Genomic DNA, 15,651 nt, shown 5'->3' on the forward strand with positions numbered 1-15,651 from the left:
ATAAAAGAGGGACTGATCAGATCCACAGCATCTTTCAACTGAAACTAATGAAAGAAACTAATGGCTTTGAACTTTTACTTGAAAACTGATCATTGAGCTCATTTCACTTGAGCCAGAAAGATATACAAATCTAATGGATCATCATTGAATAATTACTGGCTGGCTAAATGAAGCATGTCATTTTTGCCCAAAATAGGACAAGTGGCATTTCTGGTATCATGTATACCTTTTAGAAACACATTTGTAGTGGACATCTTAAAAAGCTAAACAATGTTGGATACACATACATAGATACAGTGAATTTTGAAATTTACTTTGAACTGAAATCAGAACTCTTCCTGCTTGGACTTATGGATGTACAATTAGAAAAGGACTATGGAACTTTGTTTCAATATATGATTACAGCTTGTTTGGAGGTTCTAGCAGGGGAGCGCAGCTATCGTATACCCTTGACCGAAGAACGGTACACTCCTATCTGGGATGGTTGTCCTCTTCCACCGAGCGCGCAGCTTCGGGAGGGATGCACATGGAGCGGTGAGGGAGGAAGGGGACACCCGCCTAGACAGCCAGATCAGCCAAATCAACCCTGGCGATCAATGGGGTGACAGATGTCGCAGCCAGATCGCCCTCACATCCTCACATTACAGCAGCGAGACTATATGCACAAAGATTCATCATTACCAACAATGCTTGTTAAAATTAATGAAATTAGCTGAGATGGCAAAACTGACATGTTTAATCAGAGGAAAGTCCTTGTTAACATGTACTAAAGACTGGAAATCTCTCAGACTTTTTGTGCGAAAAAGAAAATGAAATGACCTTAGGATCTGGGGATTGAAAATAATGTTTGTTTATATAAAATGGTTTTGTTGGGTGTTATATTGGAGTGGATGAAGTGATTATTGTTTATAAGTAGCAGAGAGATGAAGAATTGAAAATTCTTCAATCTCTGAACTATAGATTATCTATTTCTTCTTGAAAGCCTTTTTCTATCTGTTTTTTCTTGTCGCTATCTCTTTCTTTCTTTTTGCATCATGTTTTAATATTACTTAGATTAAAGGTGGACAAAAAAGATAAATGATATTAAGTTTTGTATTTCTCTTTACAAACTCTATGAAATTTAAACTTTATAATATTTACTTAAAATAAATAAATAAAGACACATTTGTTCATCAACATTTGCCAACTTTTAAATCCAGGCTTTCAGTGCTGATTGTTCTATTGATTTCTTTTCTGCTGTGGATTGTTACTGTAATTTTGTGTTTTAATCTAAGTTTGGATATATGTGTGCACGTGCATGTGTACTCCTCTGTACCACCCTAAGATTTTTATAATGAAGAGGGGTATATAAATAATTTTAATAAATTACTATATTCACCTCAGGATCACTTTACTCACCTGCCACGTCCCAGAAGCTGCCTTTCCACCTTGCTGTCTCCAGCTGGCCCTCCTCTAAACTCTCCATGCTGTGCTGGCAAGTCCACTTTGGGTTTGATACTGATGTCACCCAAAATGCCTCGGCCTAAATAGAGTATAAAAAACAAGATAGAAAAGTTATTTTTACAGGTTTAGATACTACCCAAGGACAAATATTACTGAAGTATAAGAGAGAAGCTCCTATGTGATAAGGCTAACTGACCCAAATTAGGCTTTGAGGCAGTCTCAAAACCAAGTCCCTAGAACCATTATGAGCTTTGAGGAGGGGTAGGTTGTATGCAGAGACCCCTCTAGTCCCTGGATCCAGCAAATGTTAAAATCTAAGAAAAGTTGCTGGAATAGCCAGGCTGGCTTCCTGGTGAAGTAATCAGCCATTACGGTAACAAAGGGCTCTGTGCCAGATGACAAATGGGTGGGGCTCCCTCCCTCAACAAACAGTTAGTTAGAAAGACAAAGACTGGAGTAGAGAGTTGCAGTTATGTGAGTCAGAAGCTGGAAGCAATGAAGCACGCTGGGAAACCAGAGATCCAGAGCCCTGTCTGATTTCTGCTTGGATCCAAGGTTGTGGCTATGAGAGAAGCAAGGCCTTCTTGGGAAGTTAATGCTGTGAACCCCTCCATCATAGGCTCAGATTGTATATTTGTGTAAATAAACCATATATCATAAAGACACCACATTCTCTGCTGTCCCTCATGCCAAAGGAACACACGAACCTTGAGTAAACGCCTGAAACCCCTGGCATCTCACACTGCTCAGGGATTGGAGCGTCATGCAACATTATTGTTACAGGTGTAGGTACTACCTAAGGACACACATTACTGAAGTACAAGAAAGAAGCTCCTATGTGATAGGTCTAACTTACCCAAAGCAGGCTGTGGAGCAGTCTCAAAACCAAGTCCCCGGAACATGGAACCCAAGGTCGAGGTAGATGTGGAATGCTCCTAAAATAGAATGGAGGACAGAGAGACTCTACCCATTATACCTACTGGTTAAGCATAAGGCCAACTGGAACAACTGCCAATGATAACTCTTGAAAATTTAACTAGAGTTTTGCAAACGAAGGAAATTTCTGCATCTAAGTTGCAAACCTAAAACTAAGCTAGAAGTTTCTCAACAACAACAATAATTTTGTTATTTGTATGCTGCCTATATGTTGCCCTAGCCCAGAGGAATAGTAAAAACACAATAAAACATCAAACATCAAAACCCTCCCTCAAACAGGCCCAAGCAGCAGCATGATAAGCTCTCTGCCCAACACAAATTAGTTCCACAAGCCTCTAACTATAGTATTCAGAAAACAGCTAGTTTTCTAGCCATGTTTTATTTAAGGTTCTTCTTGAATGTCTTTTCAAAATACAAATTTTAATTAATTAATTTTTACACACACAAAATACAAATACAAAAGAGAAGGCCCATTATTCTAAAAAATAAAATAAAAATAAATCTCCCTTTCTGAATGAGGTAGGAAAATCTAGCCAGTTTTAAAAGATTCACTTTTACACTTGACAATGTATTCTTGAACAATGTTTCTACACTAGAACCCTTTAGTTTTACTGAAACCTTGCTTTTCCACATTTCTCTAGAATGTTCCAAACTGCAATTTAATATAACATGTAGGCCTGGGCAATGTACTGAAACATCATAGAATCGTAGAATCATAGAGCTGGAAGAGACCACAAGGGCCATCGAGTCCAACCCCCTGCCAATCAGGAAACACCATCAGAGCACTCCTGACATATGGTTGTCAAGCCTCTGCTTAAAGACCTCCAAAGAAGGAGACTCCACCACACTCCTTGGCAGCAAATTCCACTGTCAAACAGCTCTTACTGTCAGGAAGTTCTTCCTAATGTTTAGGTGGAATCTTCTTTCTTGTAGTTTGGATCCATTGCTCCGTGTCCGCTTCTCTGGAGCAGCAGAAAACAACCTTTCTCCCTCCTCTATGTGACATCCTTTTATATATTTGAACATGGCTATCATATCACCCCTTAACCTCCTCTTCTCCAGGCTAAACATGCCCAGCTCCCTTAGCCGTTCCTCATAAGGCATCGTTTCCAGGCCTTTGACCATTTTGGTTGCCCTCCTCTGGACACGTTCCAGTTTGTCAGTGTCCTTCCAGTTTGTCAGTGTCGTTCAGGGCCAGAGCACAATGCCGCCTTCACTCAGCGGGTGGGGCTTGCCTGCCCCTTACTTGCCTCCTTCCTCCCTGTGCCAGGTACTGGCAGGAGCGGCATTGGCTTTAGCCAGGAACCTTGCAGGGCCAGGGCCGGTGCTGCTTGTTTCTCCCTCCATTTTTCAACATCACACTGTATCACTACATCGCTATGCTTAGCTGGTGAGACCATCGCAATGTTGAAAAGCTGGCATCATCCAGCCCTAATAGCACCATACTATTCAGTAATGACCTAGGATGTAGTGAGATCCTCCTAGAACATGATTCACAAGTGGTGCTGGGCAATATCTGGTTTTCAACATCACAATTTATCACGAGCGAAATATCACGATATATCACGATATATATCCCTGTAGTGGCAGAGGGTCTTGCCGTGCCTCCCAGTGGCAGTAGTGGGTGCGCCGCGCTTCGCTGCAGTAGCAGAGGGCCTTGCTGCACCTCCCTGTGGAGGCAGAGGATGCCGCTGTACCTCCCTGCAGTGGTGGAGGGTGTGCCGCGCTTTACATTTAAGGAGGGCCTTGAAATGTAAGGAAGTAGTAGATTTTATAAAAATAATAAATAAACTTCAATACGTTATATTTATTATATTTTCAACTAATTTACGAGTAGTTTAAGTGATTTACTTAGGTTGCATCTGCTTCCCCACTCAGAGGTCTAAGTGGAATCTGTGCATGCATAAGCCCCACTGAGTTCAACTAAACTTACTTCTACTTTCCTGGGAGTAAGCTCCATTGAGTTCAGTACGGCTTGCTTGTGAGTTGACACGCATTTGCTTCCACTGATAACTGAAAAACACCCTCCCCATCATTCTCACATGGTACCCAACCTCCTATTTCAGCCTAAGGCAGCCAGCTAAATCTTCTCCCCTCCATTCCCCCCACCCCAACAAAGCCCTCATCTCACCAATCTCTCCCTTTTTATTAAAGGGAGGGAGGGTAAGAAAACAAGCAAAAAGATACAGTGGAACCTCATGTTACGGATGGGATCCGTTCTGGAGGCCCGTCTGTAACATGGAACTGATGCAAGCCGAAACGCCACTTCTGCAAATGCATGAGCGGCGAAACCTGGAAGTAACCCGTTCTGGTACTTCCGGGTTGCCACAGGACGCAACACAAAAACACGTAACATGAAGCGGACGCAACATGAGGTATAACTAGTGGTACCTTGGGTTAAGAACTTAATTCGTTCTGGAGGTCCATTCTTAACCCGAGGTACCACTTCAGCTAATGGGGCCTCCCACTGCTGCCGCCGCCACTTGGTTTCTGTTCTCATCCTGAAGCAAAGTTCTTAACTCAAGGTACTATTTCTGAGTTAGCGGAGTCTGAACCTGAAGCATCTGTAACCTGAGGTACCACTGTACTACAATTGCATTTTATTACCAAAAGTGGGGGAACAGGACAGCAAAGACTGCAATTAGCTAGCAACCATGTCATCCAGATATTCCTCCGCTTTATTTTAATTGCAATATTTTCAATAAAATATATTTAAAAGATAAAAAAAGTAGTGAGCAATCAAAGTATGGCAATTCCAGAGTAAAGGGGTAGTGGGAAGCTAACTTAACAGAAAAATCCTGTCTTTTAAAATCATTTTCCTTTTCTTGTGTTCTAAGTGATGATTGAGCAACAGCTATTAATATGCAGGACACACAGCAGAATTCGCTATAGAGAAGAAACATTCCTCCTATCAGTTATAGTGAACCCAAGTATGCCATGTAACATCTCCCTGCAGCATTGTGTACCAAAAGAACAAGGGATCTAGTTTTAGCATGAACCTGCAGGTACTGGCCAACCACTTTCCAGCAAAGTATCACTGCTGGAGATTATAAAAGTTGTATATTTACCTGCTGCAAATGTCCTGGTTGTTTCTGTACCATCTCGCATACTCTTTGCATCCTACCAGCTGAAGGAATAGACCTTCCTCTACTGTATACATTATCTTCAATCGTAAGCAGCTGTGGCGGAGATTCAGGCACATGGCCACTCTGAGGCATGTGGAAAGATGCACCACCCCGAAATGGGGGTCTTGTGGGATACATGATACTGTTTGAGAGGGAAAAACACATTTCAGAAGCATACAGCAAGGGGCTCTCTATAGTGATCCCAGTTCACCATGCCAAATTAAGTCTGAAACAAGACTACAAAGATGCCCTTGAACCATCTACCAAGACTAGCACAATCCACCTCTACCACCATCAACATCTCATTTTATTGCCACCCCCCAACCCTAGGTCTCCTATCACTCTCCTTAAATAGTGAAGAAAGACCTTCGCAAGAATTAGGTTCTCATCACTCTACAATGTACTTCCAACTCCCCGCCCCCATGAACACCTCCCTCCCTCAGAGAATAATGCAGAAGAAAATGGCCCACACAGACCAACAACGGCCTAAGCACCAACAATGGTAGACCTTAATGAGCACAGATACACCAGACTTAAAACTGGTTAAACAACCATTCCCTCTCCCCATAGAGCCTTGGGATACAGTTCCGTGACTGGCTAATGTGTTCAAAGACACTATTCTAAGAGAACCCTCTGCATATTCACCAAACTAAAATTCCAACTTTTTTGGGTGGGGAGGGGGGCAAGGCATGAAAGTGAAACTTTTATATAACCAATTAGAGAGGATTTTGAGAGGAAATAAAATGTTTGTACTTTTCCACAAATTCAGGGAAACTGTTGGTTATGGGGTGATGCCCTGAATGAGTTGTATCAGTGCATATGCCAGGGTTGAGGAACCTTTTCAGCAACACAGATCAGGTCATCATCCTCACGGCTACACATATCAACTTCTGATAATGAAGGGGGTTGCACTGAAACTTCTGCTGAAACAACGTCCCTCTCCTCTGTTTCAGCAGCACCTAGCTTTGAAGCACTAGCTTTGGGACTTGGGAGCACCAATGTCAGATGATAGGTGGGCAACAAATCCTCCTTTAAAGCCATCCAAGTTGGTGGCTGAGGTGGACTCTACACCTTTCCTCCTACCTGAGGCAGATTTTATTGCCAATACAAGGGAACCAGAAAACCTGAAGCAATGGTGATTTGGATGTCCTGCCGCACCCCAAGACTGAGGTAGCCTTGTGGTAGTGTGTGTATTTCTTAGACTTGGTTTAAAATACTGTACTCTCCCACCTTCCCAGAAATATTGTCTTTTGGGTATATAACTCTGCTCAGGAACAGATGCAGAATGTGCCTTTATTTAATATCATCCCTTTCCCTTTTAAACTGCCACTCTGAGTCTTATGAAAGTTAAAGAGAAAGGATTTATTTCACAATAAGAATGGTAAAGAGATGCATCAGGAGTTGTTGTTTAGTCGATTAGTTATGTCCAACTCTTCGTGACCCCATGGATGTCTGAGTTACTTGAGCCACGACAAGGCAGTGATCCATGAAGGGAGTGCCAGGAGTTAGACATCTTTAAAGAATCAGTAAACAATGAATACTGAACTCAGGCTTTTCAATTAAGTATTTTCTTTTATCTTTCCTGAAACTTCCAACATTCAGCTTCACTGGATATCCACAAGTTCTAGTGTTCTGACAGAGGAAGACAAACTTTCTTCGTTCCACTTTCTCAGTGCCATGCATAATTTTGCAAACTTCTATCATGTCACCTCTTACTCACCTTTTCTCTAAACTAAAAAGTCCAAACACTACCGTACAACCTTTCCTCATAGGGGAGTCACTATATCCCTTTTTAGTTGCCCTTTCCTGAACCTTTTTGAACTGCACAACAGGGGGTGCCACAGGGGCCGTGGCTCCGGGCACAAGATTTTTGAGGGGGTGTGAACCAAGCACCCACACATAGGCAATTCCAGTGTGGCCTGGTGCTCCTCTCCGCGCAAGGGCCATGCTGGCCAGCTGGGCTTGCCTGCGGAGGCAGACAGGCAAGCAGCTCAGCGCAGTCCCACTTTGCTCTGGTGGAGGTGGCGTTGCTCCAGCAGCGTTGGTGGCAACAACTGGAAAAGGGTCTATTTATTCCTATTCTTTGCTTCCTGCAACTTAACCAATTCCTGATCTCCTCTTTTTCCTTGACTGTCAAGCTTATGTAGGAGTCTTTGGTCCAAGTACACTATGTCAACTGGACTACCTCTACCTATAAGCTTACTGACACTCTCAAAGAATTCTAAAAGGTTTGAGAGACAGGACTTCCCTTGCAGAAGCCATGCTTGCTCTGCTTTAGTAGGGGTTTGTTCTTCTATGTTCTTTACAATACTTTCCACCAGTTTTCCAGGAACAGGTGTAGTAAAAACCATCAGCTAGTTTAACAAGTGCTACGAATTGACAGCTAATAAGCTATATTAATTTGGGTGACCCAAAACATTTTGGCACCTGACGTGAACCACAAAATGGTGCCACCTCCTCTTCCAGGGAAGGAGGGAGTGAAATCTACATCAGCAAGAAATGGCGATGGGGTGTGTGTGTTTCAAATCAACCTTATCTAACAGCTTAAGTGAGAACCAATAGCTGTAACCCTGTAAGGCCATTTCTATTCCTATTATCAACATGAATGTTATTTACAGGACTCCAGCAAGGCCACTTTTTGAATTATTATGGGCCCAAGAATGACCCTTGTTCTTCCATTACCTTATCTGAACCTGCTGGACCTCCTAACTAAAACAACCTTGGGCGCTCTTCTGTAACTTTGCAGAAAGCAAGTTTGATACTTATTAAACTATACAACCAAATGAGAACCTGTAATGGAAAATCAATGTATCTGCTTCCATTTTGAAACGGTGTTCCAAGTCTCATGAATCCAGAGTCTTCTCAGAGGACTTAACTGCTGTCCATCCAGCCCTGAAGTTATTTCTTAACCGTTTCCTTCAAGATCAGATTAACATTGTCCAGTGCAGATTCCCTCTTTTAAAACCATGTGTACAGTTCACGGCAGTGGTTGTCCACATACATGTGCAATATTGTATATTCACAATTCACACCCATGGCAATCTTGCAATTCCTAAACTGCCACCTGTACACCATCTGCTTGCCTTGTGAATGGGCCTTATTTATCCAGCAGTAGGTGAACACGCTGGATCAGTTTATTACCTCTCTCTCTTACACACACACCTATGTGCCGATGCTGACAGTTCAATAAAGACTAAGTAAAACCGACCCAAAAACAAAAGTCGAGCGAAAATACAAGAGCCGCCAAGGATATCCGCACCAACCCATGGTCGCCCAAGGCCCACAGGACCCAGCGCCGCCTCCCAGGGAACGCTACCGGTCGAGCTGCGGCGGCGGGCCTTGGAGCCTGGGGTCCCCCGACCCTCCGACCTGGGAGCGGCCAGCGGGGAGGACACGCCTCGGGGCTGCTCGTTCCGCCCTCCGCGAGGGCAAGGCGCCCCCAGCCAAGCCCCCCGAGAGGAGCCCCGCTAAGGCGGCCTCAGAAAGCGAGCCCGCGCCTTCCTCCTGCCGACCCGGGACGACGGCGCTCCCCTCAGAAAACCGCCCCTCGCCGGACCCGCTCCTTACCGCCCGTCCCCTCAGGGCGCCGGCCGAGCAGCGCAGCCCAGCGAGGCGGTTGGCGAGACCAGCGCGCCCTCCTCGCGCCGCCGAAACCTCACGCATGCGCACGCCGCCCAGCGCCCTCGCCAGCCCCGCCTTCGCGCCTTTAGAGCACGTGGCCGGCCCCGCCCCTCGCCCCGCCCTGGCCCAGCGGGTTAGGAGCAGCCCAAGTTCCCAAAGCAGAGGGGGAGCCAGAAGGAGTAAGAAAGGCCCATCACGTCCGGCGCCAGCTTGAACTTACTCGTGCAGAAATACGACAAGAAGTTCATTAGGACATCTCGCCAGTGAATGGTTATTAGGAGTATATCCCTGCCTCAGTCTGTCTTTCACCCACCACCGTTTAATGGTACAGTCTATAACTGTACCATTGGGAAAGGAGGGGGGAATCGGGAGCGCGTCCGTAGGGCGGGGTCAATTTCAAGGGCGACTTCCTCATAAGGCTCCAAGCAGCCGTTGGGGTTTGATTTTGAACTGCAGCCCCGCCTCTCTGGGAGGGGCCTCTGCTCTGCCTCTTGCCATGGCAGTAATTGAACAAGCTGTATTGATAGATCAGGTTCAGTAGAATTTGCTTCTCTCCTTCGAGCCCAAGAGACGGTTTGGTCTTCTTGCTCCAAACACTCCCACTTTCGTAGCAATGCATAAATCATGAGTGCATCGCTTCCTGTCTTCATCAGTTCCTCAGAACAGAGTCTGCTTGAAGTCTTCACACTCCCATGTTCTCAGGCAACAAAACAGACAGACCAACTCTCGCCCACTCTTCTCAGGCAGACAGTTAACAAGTTAACAAAGCAATAATTCAGCGCTTCTGTGACCTTGATTGGAGTCACTTTTGCAGCTTTTACATTATACTGTATTGGGTCAGCAAACTTTTTCAGCAAGGGGCCAGTCCACTGTCCCTCAGACCTGGGGGGGGGGGGGGCAGACTTTATTTTGAAGAAAAAAACCTGAACAAATTCCTATGCCCCACAAATAACCCAGAGATGCATTTTAAATAAAAGGACACATTCTACTCATGTAAAAACACACTGATTTCCGGACCGTCCACAGGCCTGATTTAAAAGGCAATTGGGCCAGAATCTGGCCCCCAGGGCTTACTTTGCCTACCCATGCTGTATATGTTTTCTTTTCCCCAGTATGTGTGTGTGTGTGTATAGTAAAATACATTTCCTAACAAATACAGTACAAATACCAACATGCTCTATATGGGGCTGCCCTTGAAGATGATCCAGAAGCTGCAACAAATGAAAAAATTGGCGAGAGGGGCAGCCTGATGGCACCATGTGTCATCCTGAAAGCACTGCCCTGGCTGTCAGTGAACTACTGGGTCTTATCACTACAATACAAAGCCATAAACTGCTTTAGACACAAGTACTATACCTAAAAGAGCACCTCTCTCAATACTGACCGTCTTGGGCCCTAAAATCAGCAAGGGAGGAACTGCTGGTGCTGCTGCCTCCAGGTGCTGTCCAATGGGCACTGACCTGCAATGGGGCATTTGGGGTAATAATTCTCTGTTATAGAATGCCCCCCATGTGAGTTGTATCTGGCTTCTTCATTATTTATATTCAGAAATAAATTTTAAGCATTCCTCTTCACCAAAGCATTTGATGACCGAAATATATTCCTCCTAACAATCTTGAAATAATTTCCTGTGAGGTTATGTGACTGTTCATGGGCCATTGCCAAGGGCAGCTGCCCCCTTAGAGCAATCAGAATCAATCAAAATCAATACAAATCTGAGGTTCTGACCCCCCCCAAAAAGCATGACCTGCCAACAAAAATCCTGGCTACACCCATGATACATCTTTAATTGTTTGTTTTTGTTTTGTATATTGTTTTCTGTTTTGTTAATTCATTTGATTTGCATGCTGCTTTTCCACAAAAAAAGCGGCTTAAATCAAACAGGAATGCATTTCAGTTAAGGAGCTTGTGGATGTAATCTCAAAGCCTTTGTTTGTGATCTTTGGGAATTCTTAGAGAACAGGTGAGGTCCCTGCAGAATGGAGGCAGGCAAATGTCCCCATCTTCAAAAATGTGAAAAAAGAAGACCCAAGTAACTTACCAACCAGTGAGCTTCACATCGATACCAGGAAAGGTCCTAGAACAGATAATTCAACAGTTGGTCTGTGAGCACTTAGAAAAGGATGCTGTGATTACTAAAACCCAGCATGGGCTTCTCAAAAATAAGTCATGTCAGACAAATCTCATTTCTTTTTTCCATGGAGTTACATGGATCAGGGGAATGCTGTGGACGTAGTGTATCTTGATTTCAGTAAAGCTTTTGATGTTCTTGTGAGGAAGCTGGTAAAATGTGGGGTGAACGAGGTGACTGTTAGGTGGATTTGTAGCTGGTTGACTGATTGAACCCAAAGAGTACTCATTAATGGTTCCTTATCATCCTGGGGAAAAGTGACAAGCGGGGTGCCACATGGTTCTGTCCTGGGCCCATTGTTGTTCAACATCTTCATAAACAACGGATGAAGGAATTGAGGGGATGCTCATAAAATTTGCAGATGACACCAAACGGGGGGGGGGTAATGCTGCAGAATTCAAAATGACCTTCACAGATTGGAGAACTGGGACAAATATAAGGTTCTGCACTTAGGCAGGAAGAACCAGATGCACAAATATAAGGTGGGGGATACCTGGCTTACTAGCAATACATGTGAAAAAGCTCTAGGGGTCTTAGTGGACCACATGCTTAACATAAGTCAACAGGGTGAGGCAGCTGCAAAAAAGTTAATGCTATTCAAGGCTGCATCAACAGAAGTCTAGCGTCCAGATCAAGGGAAGTTGAAGTCCCACTCTATTCTGCCTTGGTCAGACCACACCAGGAATACTGTGTCCAATTCTGGGCACCACAGTTTAAGAAGGATGTTGACAAGCTGGAACGTGTGCAGAGAAGGGCAACCAGGATGATCAAGGGTCTGGAAACAAAGCCCTATGAGGAACAGTTGAGGGAGCAGGGTATGTTTAGCCTGGAAAAGAGGAGACGGAGAGGAGATAGGATCATGATGTTCAACTATGTAAAGGGCTGTCACATGGAAGAGGGAACAAGTTTTTCCCCCTACTGCTCTGGAGTGTAGGAGTCAAGCCAATGGCTTCAAATTACAAGAAAGGACTAAGCATCAGGAAAAGCTTTCTGACAGTAAGACCTGTTCAGCAGTGGAACAGACTCCTTCAGGAGGTGGTCTCTCCTTTCTTAGAGTTTTTAAATTAGAGGTTGAATGGCCATCTGTCATAGATGCCCTAGCTGAGATTCCTGCATTACAGGGGATTGGACTAGATGACCTTTTGGGTTCCTTCCAACTCTACAATTCTATGATTCTCTAATTCTCTCATATATATGTTAGAACCTGTGTCACATGTGTTTTTAAGCCTTGTGCTTTTTGCTCCAAAGCTTCTTTAAAAAATTATTATTATTATTTTATTTACAACATAGTCCACAACAACTCATACATACAAACAAACCCACCACCATTGACAATTTAATTATCAAAATTAAACTCCTATCCCCTTACACAAAGAAAACATAAAAATAAAAGACTTCCTTTATCCTGTAAATGGCCTCCTTATTTACTTCTTGTGTACTGTTTATTTTATATGTGATTATTACAATTTTTCCTAATGATGACTTAAAAAACCGTAAAGTCTCCTATAGAAATCAAATGAAACAAGTCCAGGTGTATATTTTGGGGCACTGGTTGGTAAAGTATTCTCTGCATTTTCCCCATTCTTTTTGGAATTCTTGTCTAGCTTGTCCCTTAATTGTCTCTGTTAATCTGGCCAATTCAGTATAATCTAATAACTTATCCTGCCATTCCTTTTTTGCTGGCACAAATTCTTTTTTCCAATTTCTGGCAATTAAGGTCCTCGCGTGCCTGTGGCATACAGGAATATTTTCCGATCCTCTTTTGCTATACCTGTGTCTGTTATTCCTAATAGGAAAGCTTCTGTATTTTTACAAAATTACATTTAAACATTTTTTTAAGTTCATCATATACTATATCCCCGAAGCTTTTGATTTTTTCACAGGTCCACCAGATATGTATAAGTGTCCCTTCTGCTGTACTGCACCTCCAACACAGGTTTGCTTTTGTTTTATACATTTTAGCTATTTTGGCAGGTGTTAAGTACCATCTATAAAACATCTTGATTAAATTTTCCCCTAGTGCTAAGGCAAAGCTTCTTTTTTCTTTTTTCTTTTTTAAATATTATTAAGAGTTTACTAATGCAACTTTACTAATGGGCCTTAGAAAGCACTGCTAATAACAAGGCCAGTGGAAGTGATGGTATTCCAGCTGAACTATTTAAAATTTTAAAAGATGATGCTGTTAAGGTGCTACACTCAATATCCAGCAAATTTGGAAAACTCAGCAGTGGCCAGAGGATTGGAGAAGATCAGTCTACATCCCAATCCCAAAGAAGGGAAGTGCCAAAGAATGCTCCAACTACCGCATAATTGCACTCATTTCACATGCTAGCAAGGTTATGCTTAAAATTCTACAAGGTAGGCTTAAGCAGTATGTGGACCAAGAACTCCCAGAAGTGCAAGCTGGATTTCAAAGGGGCAGAGGAACCAGAGACCAAATTGCAAACATGCGCTGGATTATGGAGAAAGCTAGAGAGTTCCAGAAAGACATCTACTTCTGCTTCATTGACTATGCAAAAGCCTTTGACTGTCGACCACAGCTAATTATGGCAAGTTCTTAAAGAAATGGGAGTGCCTGATCACCTCATCTGTCTCCTGAGAAATCTCTATGTGGGACAAGAAGCTACAGTTAGAACTGGATATGGAACAACTGATTGGTTCAAAATTGGGAAAGGAGTACGGCAAGGCTGTATATTGTCTCCCTGCTTACTTACCGTATTTTTCGCTCTATAAGACGCACCAGACCATAAGACGCACCTAGTTTTTGGAGGAGGAAAACAAGAAAAAAAATTCTGAATCTCAGAAGCCAGAACAACAAGAGGGATCGCTGCGCAGTGAAAGCAGCAATCCCTCTAGCTGTTCTGGCTTCTGGGATAGCTGCGCAGCCTGCATTCGCTCCATAGGACGCACACACATTTCCCCTTACTTTTTAGGAGGGAAAAAGTGAGTCTTATAGAGCAAAAAATACGGTAACTTATATGCAGAATTCATCATGCGAAAGGCTGGGCTGGATGAATCCCAAGCCGGAATTAAGATTGCCGGAAGAAATATCAACAACCTCAGATATGCAGATGACACAACCTTGATTGCAGAAAGTCAGGAGGAATTAAAGAACCTCTTAATGAGGGTGAAAGTGGAGAGCGCAAAATATGGTCTGAAGCTCAACATCAAAAAAACGAAGATCATGGCCACTGGTCCCATCACCTCCTGGCAAATAGAAGGGGAAGAAATGGAGGCAGTGAGAGATTTTACTTTCTTGGGCTCCATGATCACTGCAGATGGTGACAGCAGTCACGAAATTAAAAGACGCCTGCTCCTTGGGAGAAAGGCGATGGCAAACCTAGACAGCATCTTAAAAAGCAGAGACATCACCTTACCAACAAAGGTCCGTATAGTTAAAGCCATGGTTTTCCCAGTAGTGATGTATGGAAGTGAGAGCTGGACCATAAAGAAGGCTGATCGCCGAAGAATTGGTGCTTTTGAATTCTGGTGCTGGAGGAGACTCTTGAGAGTCCCATGGACTGCAAGAAGATCAAACGTATCCATTCTTAAGGACATCAGCCCTGAGTGCTCACTGGAAGGCCAGATCGTGAAGCTGAGGCTCCAATACTTTGGCCACCTCATGAGAAGAGAAGACTCCCTGGAAAAGACCCTGATGTTGGGAAAGACTGAGGGCACAAGAAGAAGGGGACGACAGAGGACAAGATGGTTGGACAGCGTTCTCGAAGCTACAAACATGAGTCTGACCAAGCTGCGGGAGGCAGTGGAAGATAGGAGTGCCTGGCGTGCTCTGGTCCATGGGGTCACGAAGAGTCGGACATGACTAAACGACTAAACAACAAGAACAATGCAACTTTTAATTGATTAATGCAGCAACATACCTACTCTTGGGATATGGGTGGCACTGTGGTCTGAACCACTGAGCCTCTTGGGCTTGCCAGTCAGAAGGTCAGCAGTTCGAATCCCCACGACGGGGCGTCCCAGCTCCTGCCCACCTAGCAGTTCAAAAGCACGTCAAAGTGCAAGTAGATAAATAGGTACCGCTCTGGCGGGAAGGTAAACGGCATTTCCGTGCGCTGCTCTGGTTCACCAGAAGCGGCTTAGTCATGCTGGCCACATGACCCGGAAGCTGTACACGGCTCCCTCGGCCAATAAAGCGAGATGAGCGCCGCAACCCCAGAGTCGTTCCCAACTGGACCTAATGGTCAGCGGTCCCTTTACCTTTACCTGCTCTTACTCCAGAAGCCAATACACGTTTACTAAGAGATAAGTTCTTCCGACTCCCATGAGACCTATTTACCTGGGCGGAAGTAGCATTAAACTTCATAGGAATTACTTCTGGGTAAGTTTACCTTTTTAAACATGGACAGCATTGCGCTGTTCATGAACGAATCT

General features: G+C 44.0%; 1 protein-coding gene across 3 annotated transcripts in view; it reads right to left on the minus strand.

The window, feature by feature from the left end:
* Positions 1–9,146, minus strand: part of PIWIL2 (piwi like RNA-mediated gene silencing 2) — a 63,411-nt gene extending 54,265 nt beyond the window's left edge. Inside the window, exons 1-4 of one of the 3 annotated variants that reach the window (XM_080982349.1) lie at positions 9,072–9,146; positions 5,448–5,646; positions 2,300–2,378; positions 1,399–1,522 (exon numbers count right to left, since the gene is read on the minus strand). In XM_080982349.1, coding sequence (XP_080838475.1) covers positions 1,399–1,522; positions 2,300–2,378; positions 5,448–5,642 — 398 coding nt within the window. In that variant the 5' untranslated portion in view covers positions 5,643–5,646; positions 9,072–9,146. Of the gene's footprint in view, positions 1–1,398; positions 1,523–2,299; positions 2,379–5,447; positions 5,647–8,505; positions 8,556–8,763; positions 8,787–9,071 lie in introns of those variants that run through there. The other 2 variants (XM_080982348.1, XM_080982347.1) reach the window with 2 other exon arrangements.
* Positions 9,147–15,651: the final 6,505 nt, after the last annotated feature.

Source organism: Podarcis pityusensis (genome assembly GCF_964106645.2).
Source record: "Podarcis pityusensis genome assembly, chromosome: 15".
Classification (NCBI taxonomy): Eukaryota; Metazoa; Chordata; class Lepidosauria; order Squamata; family Lacertidae; genus Podarcis; species Podarcis pityusensis.